We start from the raw sequence: 19,576 nt of genomic DNA on the forward strand, positions 1-19,576 counted from the left end.
TAAAAGAAGGATTAACAGCAATCCTCAAACTCTTCCAATAAAGTAGAAGAGAAGGGAACACTTACTTCATAATGCTTTCTATGAGGCCACTATTACTCTGACAGAAAAGCCATGCAAGAAAACTATAGACCAATATTCCTTATAAATATAGATGCAAAAATCCTCAATGAATTGCTAGCAAACTGAAGCCAACAGCTTATTAAAAGGTCCTCTTCGCAGAAATAGAAAAGATGATCTTCAAATTCATGTGGAATTGCAAAGGGCTCTGAATAGCCAGAAAAGTACTGAAAAAGAACAAAGTTGGAGGATTCACAATTCCCAATTTCAAAACGTATTGTGGAATTGATATAACAATAGACAAATGAACCTGTGGACTAGAACTGAGAGTTCAGAAATAATCTATGGCTAACTGATTTTCAACAAGTGTGCCAAAGCCATTCAATGAGGAAAGAATAGTCTCTTTAACAAATGATGCAGATACAGCTGGATATCCTAATGGAAAAGAATGGAGTTGGACCCCCTAAGCCATAACATATACAAAAATTAACCCAAAGTGGGTCAAAGACCTACATATGAGAGATAAAATGATAAGACTATTTCAAGAAAACAAAGGGGTAAATCTTCATGACCTTGGATTTAGCAATGGATTTTAGATATGAAACCAAAAGCTCTAGAAACAAACACACACAAAAAAGATAAATTAGACCTAATGAAAATCTGAAACTTTTATGCATCAAAGTACACTATAAAGAAAGTAAAACAACTATTTTAATCTCCTCTTATTCACCCCATTGATAAGAGACCCCTAGGGTCATGGGGATGGTTGAACACTCAACATCTGACACTGGACATATGAGATTAAAAGCAGATTACTAGTCACACATACTCAAATCCCAGGGGAGGAGGACACCGCATGCCACGCAGGCTCACACGGGGTTACACTTGAGAAGAGAGTGAACAACCAGGAGCTATGGGTGGCAGGCTCTGTAGTATGAAAAGGACGGAGTGATGATGATTGTTTCCCAGGGGAGGATGTGATTGGTTTGTTTCCATAATTACCCATCTGGCAAGGAACTCAAATTCACTACTCAGGAATAAGCAGAGACTACCTAGACCCCTGAATAAAGAGGGTTGTTTGGATAGGGGGCCTGATCCACGGGAGCAGAGTTGGGAGGGACTGTTCAAGGCCCTCCTGGTTTCACCAGATATCCAGGCAGCACATAATACTGACCTTAATTTTAGGCCTTAAACTGTAACAACAACCTAGAGAATGGGAGAAAATACTTGCAAATGATTTATCTGATAAGAGTCTAGTATGCAGAATATATAAAGAAGTCTTACAACTCAACAAAAACAGGAACAACCCAATTAAAAATATGAGCAAGAGGTGAGGGAGATTAAGAGGTACAGACTTCCAATTACAAATTAAATGAGTCACGGGTTTGAATTGTACGGTGTGGGGAGTATAGTCTTAATTATGTAATATCTTCATATGGTGACAATAATTAGACTTATTGTAGTGATCATTTTGAAATGCACAGAAAAATCAAATCACTATGTTGTTACCAGGACATAGTGTTGTAGGTCAACTGTACTTCAAAAACAAACAAACTCATAGGAAAAGAGATCAGATTTATGGTTACCAGAGGCGGAGGGGTAAGGGGTGGGGAGGAAATTGTATGAAGGCAGTCAAAAGGTACAAACTTCCAGTTATACGATAAACAAGTACTAGGGATGTAACATACAACATGATTGATATAATTAATACCACTGAATGTTATAAATAAAAGTGGTTAAGAGAGTAAGTCCTAAGAGTTCTCATCACAAGGAAAAAATTTTTTTTCTATTTCTTTAATTTTTTTTCCTATATGAGATGATGGGTGTTCCCTAAACTTACTGTGGTCAGCATTTCATGATGTATATAGGTCAGTCATTATGCTGTACACCTTGAACTTTTACGGTGCTGTATATCAATTATATCTCAATAAAACTGAAAGGAAAAAAAACAGGCTGAAAATCTGAGTAGGTATTTCTCCAAATAAGATATACAAATGGCCAGCAAGAACATGAAGAAATGTTCAACATCATTAGTCATTAAGGAAATACAAATCAAAAGCACAATGATATGTATACCACTTTATACCAGGGAATGTAAGCTGGTGTAGCTGTTGTGGAAAATAGTTTGGTGGTGCCTCAAAAAGTTAAACATAGAATTACCATATGACCCAGCAATTCCACTTCAAGTTATATGCTCGAAAGAACTGAAAATGGATACTCAAGCAAATACTTGTACATGAATGATCATAGCCAAAAAGTGGAAATAACCCAAATGCCCATCAACAGATGAATGCATAAACAAAATGTGGTATATACATTCAATGGAATATTATTCAGCCATAAGAGTGAAGCACTGATTGTGCTCAATGTGAATACACTGAAAATATTAGGCTAAGTGAAAGAAACCCTAAACAAAAGGTTACATGTTGCAAATGATTCCAGTTATACGAAATATCCAGAACAGGTAAATCCACAGAGACAGAAAGCAAATGGGTGGCTGCCAGGGACTGAAGAAAGGGGTTACTGGGTAGGAGAACAGGGAGTGACTACTTAATAGATACAGGGTTTTCTTTCAGGGTGATGAAAATGTTTTGGAACTAGATAGAAGTGGTGATTACATAACACCATGAAGATACTAAATGCCATTGAATTGTACACTTTAAAAAAGTTATGTTATGTGAATTTCACCTCAATTTTTTAAAAAGAGGAAAGAAACCATACTCATGTCCCCTTCTGTCAAACATATGTATTTCAGGCTCTCTTTAAATAGAAGGTTTTGAAACTGAAAATAATACTTGGGCTATAAATTAATCAATGCCTTTGAAAAGGAACTGAATAAAACTATACATGTGCTCCCTGCCCTCCACTTACAAGCCCTACCAGATATAGTACTAAATTCTTCCACTGATGCCCACCTTTCCTGCCTTTTCTCTTGCAGTTTCCTAAATAGAGTGGAGGATATTTCACTTCTTCACGCCCACGAACACAACATTCGCAATCCATCAATAGAACAGTGGTTCTCAAACCTGACTGCACATTACAGTCACTTCAGGGGCTTTAGAAAAATATATCTCATGTCTGGGCCTATCAACTGAATCAGAATTTCTGGAGGAGAGGCATTTCCATGTTTCTATGCTAGATTATTTTTATTCTGCCTTTAGTATTTCCCTTAGTATAGGTCTGCTGAGATGCATTTTCTCAGTTCTGATAGTCTGAAATGTCTTTATTTTGCCTTTACTTTTTTTTTTTTAATTAATTTATTTTTGGCTGCATTGGGTCTTTGTTGCTGTGCGTGGGCTTCCTCTAGTTGCGGCGAGCGGGGGCTACTCTTCATTGTGGTGCGCGGGCTTCTCATTGTGGTGGCTTCTCTTGTTGTGGAGCACGGGCCCTAGGCACATGGGTTTCAGTAGTTGTGGTGCACGGGCTTAGTTGCTCCATGGCATGTGGGATCTTCCCGGACCAGGGATCAAACCCGTATCCCCTGCTTTGGCGGCAGATTCTTAACCACTGTGCCACCGGGGAAGTCCCCTGCCTTTATTTTTGAAGGATAATTCACTGAATACAGAATTCTAAGTTGGCAGTATTGTTTTACATGCTTTAAAAATGTCACTGCATCACCTCCGGTTCCCAATGTTTCTCTTAAGAAATTAGCTTTCAGCCTTATTATTGCTCTTTTGAAGCAAATCTCTTTTCTCTCTAGGTACTTTTAATATTTTCACTTTATCTCTTTGGTTTTCAGCTGTTTTACTATAATTCCCCTAAGTATGTTTGCTTTGTACTTATTTTGTGTTGTATTTAATGCTTCTTGAACTTATAGCTTGATGTCTTTTGTCAAATTTGAACTCTGTCATTATCTCTTAAAATGTTACAATTACCCTATGTGCTCTCTTCTCCCTCTCTGTGACTCCAATTATATGTATATTAGACTTTTTATTGTGTCCTACATATGTCTAGCACTTTTCGATAAATCCATCTCTTTTGTACTTGTGCCTGGTCAGGTATTTTCTCCTGGGCTATCTTCCAGTTAACAAACCCATTCTTTAGATATGTACAATCTGCTGTTAAGTCTTTTATCTTTTTCCTGGTTGTCTCTCTGACAAATCTTTAAGCATTTCATTTGGTGACTAGCGGCAACAGATATTACATGAATATTTGCAGAGTATATCATACTTGCCTCACAAAAGCAAATTAAATTTGAATGAGTCAATTTTGCTAACAATAGCAATTTTGACTACACTCTATTTAAAAGAAATGGAGCACTTTACAAAGGATATACAAAATTCACCACAATCTAGGTCACGTTTTATATTTTTAATATAGTCGATGCTTCATACTGCCTTAATGTTAAAAGAATATTTTAAAAGGATACTTACTCTCTCTCCTTTTCAGTCAGCTTGTCATTAATATTATCTTTGATTGTTGATCTAGATCCCTTATGAATTATAGGATATCTGAGGGGCACTTGTAGGAAAAAGGAAATCATTGATACCAAATGTGCAGTGTAACCAAGGGCAACAGCAATGCTTCCATCATCTCTTGCTGTAAATTCAAAAACAGAGAAACAGAAAATAACTATTTACCTTATAAATGTAGCTATGAGATCATAATAAATCAATTTCAAGAGAGATTTTATAAGAAATAATTGATAAAATATTATTCACTTATCTAAATTATATGAATTTTATAGAAATCTAAACATATTAATAAGATTTGAAATTTCATCTACTACATTTAAAACTATTTCCCAATAATTAATGTGATGAGATTAAAATTTGATATATAATCTTAAGAGTTCTTACTGCATTCAAATCTCCATTACTCTCTTTCCCAGCATTTTTAAGGGCAAAAATAATACCTGAGTCTATTATACAATGCAAAAATTAGTTTCAGAGGTTTAAACATTACATCTATATTAACATTATACATTTTACTCGTTAACAACTTTATAAGCAAAACAGTTGTACTGTTGTACTATTGTACAACATTATTAATTCCAAGGTGAAGTGAAACAACACAGTGCATCCTTATGGGGTATGTTCTCAATATTCATAAAGAGAGCATTGTTTAAGTCTGTGAAGTTTGAGATAGGATAAGGAGAAAAAATGTTTTTAATAGTAAAAGGTCAAAAACCACATTGTTCATATATATTCCATTTATGCAATTTTTGTGTGGAAGCAACTGTTGGAAAAAATACACGTCTCCTACAGTCAAACATAAGTATGTATCTTTTAAGAAGTCACAGATTTTAAGAAGTCACAGATTTTTAACTCAATATCTAGATTTCTGCTACTGCCTACCCAAGTGACAAATAATCATTCAGGTGCCCAGAACTGAGGGTAACACGATAAAAAGTTTTAAGCTTGCCCCAAGGGGAAGGAAAAAGTAACTGCTTGGTATACAATATTCTTAAAATACTTTAAAAAGTTCTCTCTCTCTCTCTCTCTCTCTCTCACACACACACACAGACACACACACACATACACATTTAACGCATATCTGTAATACATCTGGCTAGAGAAAGGCTGAAATGATTGAGATGACCTTGGCTTGAGTATTTCCTGATTTTTAAGAGTACCTTTAACTTCAATTATTAGTAATATTTTCCACATTCCTCTTTTTTATATTTAAACTTGGTTATCTAAGCACTACCTTCTTACTGCAGGACCCCTACTATAGCCGTATACTACTCAGTGCATTCTCCACCCTTGACTACCAAAGCAGATTCCTTGACCATACTGTAAAAATAGGTAACTTTTATTGTACACTTTTTTTTTCTGCCAGGAATTGACCACGATGCTTTATTTCTGACAGTCATTCATTCATCAACAATTAATAAACTGGGCATGTTTTATATGCTATTTCATTCCATTTATAGGTGAAGAAATAAGGTTCAAAGAAGTTAAGGAACCTGTCCAAACTAAGACAGCTAGTATATGGGTTGACGTGACACGGATGCCTCTGTCTTTAAGCACCCTACCACACTGTCGCAGAACTTTACTGTGGAGTGTAACAATTTTTAACTTCGGAGCCTAGAACACACCAAGCATATGACACACGTGTATTATCTTAGTTTCTTCACACTTTTCTAGTAAGGGCAAAGAACACATAAAAAGTCCTTGGTAACATGTTCTCTCAAATCAAACTGATGAAAAAAAAAAATCAAACAGCATTCCTTTCAACTGACTACTGGGCATGCCCGAACTGACGAGAATCCTATTTTTAGACCATGTGCTCTTGGCCCAGACTCACAGTACTACAATACTTTACTACTGTTGAAATATGTATATCAGACTACCTTAGAGACTGAAGTTGCATTACATTGTAAATGCATTACATTATAATTTAATCATCATATATAATATTAGAGCCAGGAGAAACCTTGGAAATCACTGAATCTGATGCTATCAACTTAGAAATGAGAAAAATAAGATTCACGTGGCATAAGTGACTTGGTCAAAGCCATATAAGTAAAAACTATGAGGATGGAGTGGGAGAGAGAATTGTATCTACACCCCAGCCCCCCAAATATTTATCCCTGGAAGCACAGCTGGCATGGTGAGTTCCATCAGATGTTGCTGAATCCTGCCTCCTGCTTTCTCTAAAGAATAGGGCTTATCAAATTTAAAATATTTCTATCAGTAAAAGGACTTGGTCTTTCAGAACCTTCTTTTGAAGGGAGAGGAAGAAAAAGAGAACTTTCAGTAAGTAAGCTTTTCCTTTCGTATGTGACCTGACAGAAAAGGATTTGAAAACTTCCAAAAATCAGAAGGCCTCTTAGTTAGCCTGCCCAAAATAGGTCAAATGCAAACTATAGTTTAAAAAATCTATCCAATGCTAAACTCTCAAGCATCTCCAGTTTTCCGTATTACTAAAAGGGTAATACTAAAGAATTAAGTTTGCCTATTTCGAGGACTACATCCACATATATATTAAAAGAACGGAAACTGGTCTTCTAACATCACCTCCTTTCAATAATCAAAACAATTTTGTGGGTTTCCCTGGTGGCACAGTGGTTAAGAATCTGCCTGCCAAAGCAGGGGACACGGGTTTGAACCTGGTCTGGGAAGATCTCACATGCTGCAGAGCAACTAAGCCCGTGCGCCACAACTACTGAAGCCTGCGCACCTAGAGACCGAGCACCGCAACGAAGAGAAGCTACCGCAATGAGAAGCCCGCGCACTGCAACGAACAGCAGCCCCCGCTCGCCGCAACTAGAGAAAGCCTGCGCGCAGCAACGAAGACCCAAAGCAGCCAAAAATAAATAAATAAAATTAATTAAAAACAAAACAATTTTGCTTAAATTTAAACATAAAAGGGCATCTCTAAGAGAATCCTATATATGTACATCAAAAACCAAAAAGAAATAGCAAAAACTGAAAACTGGCTAATACTGGAAATCAGTTTTGATTCTAGTTATTCACACTCACCATTGTTTCCACCACAAGACTCCCCACTCCACCCATTAAAAACCCTAGGTTGTTTCCCATTCCAGGCCATAGTGCTCCGTCACAGCCTCGCAGTTAAACACCGTGGTGTTGGATTTCCAATATTGAAGCTTTATATTAAAAAGCATTTTAAAAGGACCACGGGTAAGGCATTACAGGGCCCAAGGGTATTCCAATACCCTCAAAAGGAAAACCACCTCCTGGTAGGGAAGTCACTTTCATCACCCCAAGACCACTGAACCTCCAGTGGGAAAATGTGAGCTCATGTGGTTAATTATGGCTATTGCTGGCCACGAAACCTCAGATGTCACATTCTGTTGCCAATCACTTTAGCTAAAAAAACCAAAAGGTTTAAGGTTTCCAGCATTCCAAGATCTAAAAGACTTTTTACCTGCCAAAGCCAAAACCTGGCTCTCTGGGGTGTGCTTTTCCAGTAAGCATTAATGACGCCCCTAACACCTAATGCAGAGCAGAGGCTTGTATTCCTTATGCTGCTCTGGGGGTTAGAAAGGTCACAGATAGGTTTGTTGGTGAAAAGAAGTTAGAGGGGGAGTGGGAGGGTTCAGGGAGGAACAGGAATAAACTGTAGACTCAGGTAAGTGAAAAAGCCCTTATTAAAACAATGTTTTAAGGGGCTTACAAGCAAAACAAAATTCTGCAGTTTCCTCATAATAAATATTTCTGGTTTGTTTTTAAAATTTATTTATTTATTTATTTATTTATTTTGGCTGTGTTGGGTCTTCGTTTCTGTGCGAGGGCTTTCTCTAGTTGTGGCAAGCGGGGGCCACTCTTCATCGCGGTGCACGGGCCTGTCACTATCGCGGCCTCTCTTGTTGCGGAGCACAGGCTCCAGACGCACAGGCTCAGTAGTTGTGGCTCACGGGCCCAGTTGCTCCGCGGCATGTGGGATCTTCCCAGACCAGGGCTCGAACCTGTGTCCCCTGGATTGGCAGGCAGATTCTCAACCACTGCGCCACCAGGGAAGCCCCTGTGGTTTGTTTTTTAAATGTAGGTATCTACTCGGGGGGGCAGTAATTTTTATAATAATTAAACCTTTTATGTAATTGTTATGATAATAGATTCCACAAACCCACAATGGCCATGACAACATTATAAATTCATTCAAATGTCCCTTTGACTTACATGTTGGACAAACTACTAATATTCAAATGCATCCAAGTACAATAAGTGATCTAAAAGCTCTTACCATCCTGCCTTCCCAATCACTGAGGCAGCTGATTTGGTAAGGAACCATCCACCCACTGATCCAGACAGGACAAAATATTTAAGACTCTAATCATTGCCACAGCATCTATGGAATGATTCCATGTTCTCAATGAGACACTGTTTGACATATGGACTCTCCTTTCCAAGAAATCATGCCTGCATGAAGGGATACAGACACAGAAGGAAATCTGGGTCTCATTACCACGAAAGGCTCTCGTGTTATGGATTACTTAAAAACACACACAAACAGTTTTCTTTTTTTTTTTATTTTGGATGAGAAATGTCTCAGTCAATGGAACTCAAATGAATACCCTTCACTGGACAACTTTCTCCCGTTGTGTCCCAGTCTCTCTGGAATATTCTAACTGAAACTTACCCAGTTAGAAGAGTAGAAGAGCACAGTAAGTGTTGGGTCACTATGGAGGAGTTTCCCAAACAGTATCAAGCCATACAGTGTAAAGTCTATCCCAGCAAAGTCTCATGAATGTAACAGAATAAACGGTTTAGAGTTCTGTCACTAGAGTCTTACTAAGAATGCAGCTGCTACAGAACACTAAAAGTTGTCAGAAGTCTGGAAGAGGTTATTATTCAAAACAAGGAAGAAAACTGCATCATGACAGGAATAATATGGACCTTAAAATCAGGCTGACCAGGGATGATTTTAGCTCTGCCACTGGCTAATATGAGTCTTCGGAAAAATTAACTAATCTCTCTGAGCCGCAATTTTCTTGTCTTTAAAAAAAAAAAGTTGAGTATAATTCTTTCCCTTACAGAAGGAATTAATTCTCACAGTGGTGAGAATTAAATAAACAAGACAGCATCATGTATGATGTTCCACGTTACCATATTTCTACTCACCGAACCTAAAATGTCCCATCCTTCTTTCAACAGCGGAATACTATTTCATCTTTTAAAATACCTCAGGCATCATCTTCTCTATAAAGATTTTCCTGATTCCCTCCTGATAGACCTGATTATTCCCACTCTCTGAGTCCCATGTACCGGTATAAACTTCTAAGTGCCTGGTTAACCTCAAGTGGACTGAAGTTTCACAGAGGTAGGATCAATGCCTTGGTTACCTTTGTACACTCCCAGCACCTGACACCATAAATGACACACACAAGGCACTCAATAAATTTAGTACATGGAAGTGCCTTACAGAATGCCAATGTAAGATTTTAAAGTCCAATACTACCATATGTGCTTCTTAAAATTTCTGATTCCTAGGAGTCATGGGAAGTAAACAGGGCCTTAGAGTAGAATGAAATATTTATTTCACTTTATCTCCCATTTCATTTTTTTAGCAGTAAAAACTGCACTTGAAAGCTAAACTAACTTTGTTAAGGGAAGAAGGAATGTATTCAGCTTGTTGGGCATACTAAGTATAGATAGCAAACAAAAGCTAGGAAAAACTAGGAAATAAATCACCTCCAGAAAACAAAAATAGAATCAAGAAACATCCCAGAATGAATTAAGGTGATACTCCAATACCGATAGCCCTGCTTCTCTTGTTGCCGCCTCTCAAATCATTCTGTATTTAGCAGCCAGAGTGACTTTTAAAAAACATAGATCAACTCATATCATCCCCCCTCTTGAAGCCCTTCAGGGGTTTCCCACTCCACTGAGAATAAACTAGAAACTCCTTCCAGTGGCCTCAAGGCCCTGGCTGACTCTCTTACCTCTTCTGATGGAACTCTTCCCTTTTCTCACTATGCTCCAGCCACACAGGGCTGCTCTGGTCTTTTCTGTCCTTCCTTCCTTCCTCTCTCTTGCAACTAATTCCAATTATATTTCTTGAGTGCCTTCTATATGAAAAGCCCTTTCAAATGCAATCTCAGTCAATCATCACAATGAACTTAAGATGTAAATATTACCTCATTTTACAGGTGAAGAAATTAAGCTCTGAGAGATTACATGATCTGCCCAAAATACAGGTATCTTCTCCCATGCCCCTCACCCTGAATTTTTCAGATATATCAAGCCCATTCCTCCGTATCCTCCATCATGACCGCTCCCTCTTCTAGGAATGCTCCTCCCCCAGCTGTAGTGTAGTTGGTACCTTTCAGCCTTCAGATTTTGGGTTAAATGTTTCTCCTCAGACAGGTCTTCTCTGACTGCTTTATCTACAGTAGGTTCCACTATTCTCTAAGATAGTGTATTCCTTTATTAAACACTTTTTAAATACTTATTTTCTTGTTTATTGCCTGTCTCCCTCAATACGTTGTATACTCCATGAAAGAAGAGAATATATTTGCTTTTTCCATCGTTATATCCTCAAAACACAGCACAGTGTCTGGCATTCAGGTGCTCAACTGATATTTTTTTCAATAAATGAATATTCTGTATCCCTGCAACCTGACACAGGGCTCAAGGTACTTAATAGGTTTATTAAATAAATGAATGAATGAAAGAATGGGGGAAAAGATGTGTCATGAGCTTCAAGACACCATAACATAAAAGTAACACCTAAAATTAACACCAAAGCACATCTGTATGACTTACAGAGATTAGAGGGAACACTGTACAATGGAAACCAGACAAATCCCAGCAAGATCATTACTTAGCTTTGTGGTCTCATGCAAGTCACTAAATAGCTCATTTACACATTGTAAAATGAGATTATACCACCTTCCTTATAGGTTTCTTTTGTGTGTGTTCAGGAGGATTAAAGATAAGGCAAAATGTCTTGCTCTTAAATAAAATCTTAACAATCATGTAAAACAGGTAGTACATGAACTAATGTGCTCATACTATCAATTAGAAAATCAACTCAAAGCTTAGATGACTTGCTCCAAAATTGATGGTTTCTAGAAGGGGAACCAGGACTCAAATATAAGTCTTCCCATTCCTGTTTTAATCACTCTTCCTTTTTTTTTTAAATTTATTTTTTATTGAAGTATAGTTGAATTACAATGTTGTATTAATTACTGCTATACAGCAAAGTGACTCAGTTATACATATATTTACATTCTTTTTCATATTCTTTTCCATTATGGTTTATCACAGGATACTGAATATAGTTCCCTGTGCGATACAGTAGGAACTTGTTGTTTATCCATTCTATATATACCAGTTTGCATCTGCTAATCCCAAAATCCCACTCCTCTCCCCCTTGGCAACCACCAGTCTATTCTCTGTGTCCCTGATTCTGTATCTGTTTCATAGCTAGGTTCATTTGTATCACTCTTCTTATGTCCCAACTACTTGTTGTAAGTCTTGTTATAAAGGACAAAGGAGGTAATATATTAAAATAGTCTTAAGTGTTAAAGGGCCACAAATAACATTTTCTTTATAGGGAAATGGAAGAAAGTCGCAATCAGAACTAGTAATGTTTTCTTCTTGAATAACTTACTCCCAAATAGATTAATGTGCTAGCTTTGGGAATAATCTACACAACTACTTAATAGTCCTCAAAGCATTGTTTATATTAGGAGAAAAGAAGCTACTTTGCTAACAATAAAAGTAATCTTTCTAACCAATATGCCAAATAATATAAGTTCTTTTCTTTGGCATACTGGTAAAGGGATTAGGAAAAATATTTTTAAATATAGCAATTACTATGAATCATATCTATAAAATCTTTAATGTAAATTTATTTTAGTTAAAAGAGCACAGAAATGACAGTACAACAAGTTTAACCCACGGGGGTGGGAATGTCACAAAATTAAATTTTCAAATACATTTTACGTCAGCAGAAATACGGTTTTCTAAATAGAACAAATTAATGTTTATTGCTTTGTTCCCAACACAAATTTTTCATGAAAAATCAAACCAAAAGGACAGGGATATTATTAGTATTCTTGAGAATCCTACTGTCTGATTTTCTTAAAGCCCATTCAAAAACTATTTTCTTTTAACTTTCAAATAGAAAGTTCAACAATTTTTTTGTTTTTTCATGATTAGACCAAATATCCTCTTAAGCCTTCCATCAGGGAATCTGACACTATATACTTACAATTGGGAAGGGACAGAAGGTCCAGAAACCTTTCCGGATAAAGTGCCAGGCAACCAACATTTCAAGATATCTCTCTTTTTCCCTGCAACATACCCATATATTATACCAAATCTTTAGAAGTGAAAGAAATAAAATACCTTGGAAGTCCTCAGAATTAGGTAACTTGACACCACATACAAAGTAATCCTTATGCTCATTCTGTAAATACAACCAAAGAATGAAATTAATTTTGTTTATGTATAAAGCAAAGAAGCTCTAAATCTAAAAAATTTACGTCAGTATTAATTCAAAGACAATACTGTCATAGACTCAAAACATTAACCTAATTGTTGAAGCTGAATGATGAGTACATGATGATTTATTATACTATTCTGTACATTGATATACACTTCAAACTCTCTATACTATAAACATTTAAAACATCATATCTAAGCAAAAAACTGTCAAATTTTAATCATAAAACTATCGTTTGACCAATTCATAGCTATAAATGAAAAATTTTAAGTAGAATTAACAAGATTCTGTGAGCAACTTAAAATCCTATTAGGTTTCCTCTCAGAAAATTAGTTTTTTAAGTCTCTTTTCATTAAAAAGAAAACAAACCCACCAAATTTAGCAGATTTAGTTCTCTAAAACAAATCCTAACCAGTTACACTTGTATTTACTCTAAGAAACCAGATTCAGAAACTTAATATCCTGACAGTTACCTCAGGAATATCTTAAGTAATACTAATAAATATAAATTAATTAGCCGTTATTTTTAAAGCAATGCATGTGTATCTGCATCTATGTGTCAGATATGGTGAAAGTTGATAATTTGGTTGAGTGAAAATGTCCTAAAGAAACCAGAAATAATTTGGCATTCTTTCAGATGAAGATGAGTGCATCCCACCACCAAATTGATAGAAAAAAATCAAATGGTGGAACATAATGACAACTAATTCCAAAACTACTTTTTTTTTTTTTTAAACATCTTTATTGGAGTATAATTGCTTTACAATGGTGTGTTAGTTTCTGCTTTACAACAAAGTGAATCAGTTATACATATACATATGCTCCCATATCTCTTCCCTCTTGTATCTCCCTCCCTCCCACCCTCCCTATCCCACCCCTCTAGGTGGTAACAAAGCACCGAGCTGATCTCCCTGTGCTATGCGGCTGCTTCCCACTAGCTATCTATTTTACATTTGGTAGTGTATATATGTCCATGCCACTCTCTCACCCTGTCACATCTCACCCCTCCCCCTCCCCACATCCTCAAGTCCATTCTCTAGTAGGTCTATGTCTTTATTCCCGTCTTGCCACTAGGTTCTTCATGACCTTTTTTTTTTTTTTTCCTTAGATTCCGTACATATGTGTTAGCATACTGTATTTGTTTTTCTCTTTCTGACTTACTTCACTCTGTATGACAGACTCTAACTCCATCCACCTCACTACAAATACCTCCATTTCATTTCTTTTTATGGCTGAGTAATATTCCATTGTATATATGTGCCACATCTTCTTTATCCATTCATCTGATGATGGACACTTAGGTTGCTTCCATGTCCTGGCTATTGTAAATAGAGCTGCAATGAACATTTTGGTACATGACTCTTTTTGAATTATGGTTTTCTCAGGGTATACGCCCAGTAGTGGGATTGCTGGGTAGTATGGTAGTTCTATTTTTAGTTTTTTAAGGAACCTCCATACTGTTCTCCATAGTGGCTGTATCAATTTACATTCCCACCAACAGTGCAAGAGTGTTCCCTTTTCTCCACACCCTCTCCAGCATTTATTGTTTTTAAATAAATATTAGCTTCTGAATGAATCATGACAGACCATATGATTAAGACTAGAGCAATGAGTTTTTGCTTTGAGAGTAAATTTCAAACAGAAATCATCTTAAAAAAAATTTTTTTTTTCCCCAGAAAATTTGAAACTTACCAAATCAATAGGGTAAATGTAGGAAAGCTCAGATAGTAATTGCCTGCAACGAATTGTCAACTGGGCATTAGTCTTCAGAAAGAGTTCTCTAATGAGGAAAAAAAAAAGCACATTTGTTAAAAAAAACATGTTTGCATGCTTTCTAACAGTTATTTCCACCTAACTGATGCACAGAAAGATTAATGGTCTGTACTAGGCCATAGAAATTCAGAAGTAGAAGCAAGAATAATAACTAACATGAGTCCTGACCTATCACTAAATACTATCAATCAAGCTAACTATACTGAGGCCTATTTTATGTGTCCAACACCATGCTAAGAGATGTGAAACGTACAAAATCATTGACTGGGCACCTACTACTACATGCCAGGAGCTTCACAAATGGCTTTATTTAATTATTACAACAACTTACTCGGTTGATATTACTATACCCATTTTACAAACAAGGAAACAAGATTTAGAGAGGCTCAGTAAGCTGACCAAGGTCTCATTTAACCTGAGGCCAATTTGTTTTTAGGAAATATCCATATGGTATTTCCTCAAAAAAGTATTCTATTTTCATTTACAACTACAGATGTTATAACTACCTCAAAAAATAACCTGCTGCCATATTACAAAAATAACAGAATAAAAAAAGGACAAAGCAAAAAGCTGTGGCATGAGATGATGTAGCTCTTCTCTTGAACTATTTAAGAAACATGACCAACAGCTAAAATACCCGTAGAGCATATTACCTGCTCAACTGTGTCAACAATTAAAAAGGAGGTAATTTAGGAGAAACAGTAGGTCAAAGTGGAATCTAAAGTAGTACAATGCAAAGAGCACTGAAGACTTAAAGGGATTTAGTCCTGCTTTCCTAGTGAACTGGACAGAGTAACCTCCAGAGCTTTGCTTTCCTATCTGCAAACTGAGAGGATTAGATGATCTCCAAGGTTATTTTCAGGTTTCTCAATTGCTAAGGTTTCTTAAAGAAAAATGCAGGCTGGGATGACTTTCTAGAAAAAGTGAGTGAAGATGAGGAAAAGATCAGAGGTGGCAACAAGTTAAGCATGTGCTGGAAAAAATAAAGGGAAAAACTATTAGCATTTGTTAAATGAATGTCACGGAGCGACTGAAACTAGCTACAGTTGTATGGGGCCATTTTATTGAAGGTTATTTGACAGTGAAGCAAAACAATCACCATTGGTTCTTAAGAAGAGAAAAAATGATGGTAAAATAGTATTTCAGGAGAAGTCTGCTAGCAACATGGAGGATGAACTGAAAATTGGAGAGACTGATGTTAGAGAGAGAACCTGGGAGCTGTTGAGGTCAGCCAAGAGAGCTAACAGGAGTAAGTCTGAAGAAGTTACTGAAGAAAAACTGTAAGCTGCACTAAAGGTAGAAGACAGGAAGAGGAGGAGATGCAAACATTAAGTCACAATGCTGTGGCCCTGAAATCTAGAAGAACAGTGTCCATGCTTCCGATTCTGACTACATACTAGGAGGTCTCATAACCGCCTCTAGCACAGTATGTGTTGAACAAATGAAAGTGGCATTGAGCATATTAACTGGTATTAATACCGGCAGCTTTAAAAAATACTCCTTTTCCAAATCCTCTCCTCAAAGTAAACTCGACACTCATAACAACCATTCTCAGTGTTCCATTTACCTTTTCGCAGTACACTCCTTCCTCAGCTCATTTAGGGATTCCTTCTGGAGTTGAAGCTTGAGGTGCTCAGCCGAAAATGCACTTCCTAGAGAGGGACGAAAGGAGACAATTCCAGATGGAACACTGCAGACAGGACTGCCCAGTCACAACCGAACAGGCAGAGCCCAGTCCCCTGACTGTGAGAGGGAAATAAAAAGAGTTAAAAGGTAAAATGGGTTGGGGATAGAGGACTTCTGGGGGGATTAATGAGAATAAACTGCCTATTGCTTCCACTTTTATACAGCCTCTAGCAGGAGTCAAAGAGTAAGAGTCTAGGATTCTCTGCCTACAGATTTCTGGGTCGCTGACCAAGAAACTCCGATGCAATTTTCAAAATTCAGACAACTTAATTTTTTAAAAAACTGGCTATGGACTCTGGGTGTTAAGGATGATTCACTAAAGGTTCATCAATTGTAACAAATGTACCACTTTGGTGCGGGAAGCTTTGCACAGGTGGGAGGTTGGGAGTATATGGGGAATCTGTACCTTCTGTTCAATTTTGCTATGAACCTAAATCTGCTCTAAAAAGTAAAGCTTAATTTTTTCTAAAAAGGTGGTTAATTTGTTTTTAACTGCAAATGCTATATAACATTACTGAAAGTATAAAAAGTAGAGCAGGAAAAATTACCCGCATATTGACTACTACAATATAGTTCATCAATATTAAGTTTTTTATGAAGTTTCATCTTATTCATATACATAAGTAGTTTTAGTTACAATCACAGTGTGCAGGAAATGTATATTCTGATTTTTCCAAATTATGTCTCAAGCATTTTTACATGTTGACAGATAGTCTGAGTTACAATGTTTAATGGCTTGTAAAATTTAACTCCATAGATGTGAATTAAAAGAATATTCCACATTTTAACTGATACCCCAATACCTCAATTCCACTACAGGATTGCTTTAGCATTGCAATGATTAGTATTTGTATATAAGCCTGGTCTTTTGTATTTATATCAACTTTCGAACTTCCATTTTCATTCATGTGATCATAAAATCCTCTTACATCTTCCTACTCTAAGAAAATGAGCCTGTCTCAGAAAAGTCCAAAGGTCCTAAAGCACAGAAAAACAGTCTTAGATCCTGACATACTAAGTTCTAGATCTTAAAAAGAAGCTTAGGGACTTCCCTGGTGGCGCGGTAGTTAAGAATCCGCCTGCCAATGCAGGGGACACGGGTTCGATCCCTGGTCCGGGAAGATCCCACATGCTGCGGAGCAATTAAGCCCGTGTGCCACAACTACTGAGCCTGTGCTCTAGAGCCCGCGAGCCACAACTACTGAAGCCCGCGCGCCTATAGCCTGTGCTCTGCAACAAGAGAAGCCACCGCAATAAGCCCGCTCACTGCAACTAGAGAAAGCCAACATGCAGCAATGAAGACCCAAAGCAGCCAAAAAAAAAAGCAGCTTAGTTTCATGAACTGTGATCTAACAGGAAAAGGTGCCCTAAACTCTTCCGCACATCTAGGGAGGAACAAGAAGTAGGTTAATTGATCAAAATACAGTTTGGACCTTAGAACTAAATTCACCAACCTAAGTAATTTTATCAACATATGTCTAAGCACCCTGCTCTTCTCTCTCAACTGTATTTAAATGACCAGTAAGTTGTTAACTCTGCTCCCCAAACAGAACTTAATCAAGGAATACCACTTACCTTCTTTAGCCCCAATATAATTCCTCCCCAGATTTCCATATTGATAATAGATAGCATTGAGATAATCCTTCAATGATTTCAGAAGACACTTGGGTTGACAACCTCTACCCCTCACCCAATGCACTTTTTACCAGAAAGCACGTGAATTCTTCCACCACTCTACAAATTTGCAATGTTATTCTTCATCCCAGATAAAAGGCTGCCTCAATTCTAGTGAAATCACAAATGGGCCAAGACAGATCTGGGTTTCAAAATGCAAATGTTATGCACCCTCTTTAGCTTTGAAGGTCTTTAGAACATATTACACGACCAAAAAGAAAACAAGAACAAAACCCTTGCAAAACAAAGAAGGAAAATAAAATTTAAAAATACACAGCCAGCTAATAGATGGGGTAAAACGTTAACAATAGGTAAATCTGGGTGAAGAATGTAAGTGTTCTCTGTACTCTTATCCTTGCAATTTTTCTGTAAGTCCAAAATGATTTCCAAATAAAAAGTAAAAGAGTAGATCCAAACCCAGAAAAAGGTCTCCTGAAAGGCTATGGTTTTTCCACAGGCTTTAACAGAACTAAGGCTTTAGAACACAGACTGGCAACATCTCTCCAAAACATATCAGGTTCATTTTTCTGTTAAAAGGTAATACACCTCATTGGTCACCGGGTGGTCTCTGGAACAAAACTGAGTCTGGTTTAATTAGCCTCAGGTAGAGAAGAACTAAGTATTTCAAGATACCTCAGAAAACTCAACCTAAGTTCCAAAAGTCACTTCATAGGAAGTAATAACATTGAGGCAATGATGTGCTCAAGCTCTTTACATGTTGTTCAGGTTATATATTACCAGCCTGAATACTACATGATTGGTGTTGTGTCCTCCTAAGGATATTACATATAGAAGCGATGATATCCATCTTTAAGACCGTGGATATATCCTGCTTCTCATCTAACTTCCTCCCCAGATTTAGCATTGATTGGTGTCTTCTGCTTGAATCAATTTTTACTACTATGGTTGCAAAATAATATTCCAACTCCAGTACTTCCTCCATACTTATCAGTCAGCATTCTTCTCTAAGCAAGAGCCCTTCCTTCTCCATTAGCTATCTATTATCAGTATGGAATCATGAATTCTCTTTTATTTTTCAAAGATTTATAATGCATTACTGGATTTAATTATTTTGGTGCTCAAGTGGTCCCAGATTTGACCAGCCTTCAGCCTTGTTCCAGTGCCCTTCTGACATACTATGATCATGTTATTCAAAATATTACCTATTTACTTTAATTGCTGCAGGATCTGTAGTGATATCCCCTCTCTCATTCCTGATACTGGTAATTCACACTTTCTCTCTTTTTACTCAGTCAGTCTGGCTAGAGGATTATCAATTTTATTGATCTTTTCAAAGGACACCTTTTAGTTTCATTGACATTCTCTACTCTCTTTTTGTTTTCAATTTGACTGATTACTGCCCTCGATTATTTCCTTCCTTCTGCCTGATTTGGGTTTAATTTGCTCTTCTTTTCTAGTTAAGGTATAAGCTTAGGTTATTGAATGAAGTCCTTTCTTCTTTTCTAGTATAAGCATCAAATGATATAACTTTCCTCTAAGCATGCATCCCTTAAAATGTTGATAT

At 37.0% G+C, this 19,576-nt stretch overlaps 1 protein-coding gene across 3 annotated transcripts in view; it reads right to left on the bottom strand.

Annotated features, from left to right (window-relative positions):
• UVRAG (UV radiation resistance associated) overlaps window positions 1-19,576 on the bottom strand; it is a 318,745-nt gene that overhangs the window by 122,549 nt on the left and 176,620 nt on the right. For all 3 annotated transcript variants that reach the window (XM_036860728.1, XM_036860729.1, XM_036860730.1), the window contains 4 exons: window positions 16,259-16,343; window positions 14,611-14,698; window positions 12,822-12,882; window positions 4,431-4,596 (listed from right to left, as the gene is read on the bottom strand). In XM_036860728.1, coding sequence (XP_036716623.1) covers window positions 4,431-4,596; window positions 12,822-12,882; window positions 14,611-14,698; window positions 16,259-16,343 — 400 coding nt within the window. The remainder of the gene's footprint in view (window positions 1-4,430; window positions 4,597-12,821; window positions 12,883-14,610; window positions 14,699-16,258; window positions 16,344-19,576) is intronic.

Source organism: Balaenoptera musculus, chromosome 8 (genome assembly GCF_009873245.2).
Source record: "Balaenoptera musculus isolate JJ_BM4_2016_0621 chromosome 8, mBalMus1.pri.v3, whole genome shotgun sequence".
Classification (NCBI taxonomy): Eukaryota; Metazoa; Chordata; class Mammalia; order Artiodactyla; family Balaenopteridae; genus Balaenoptera; species Balaenoptera musculus.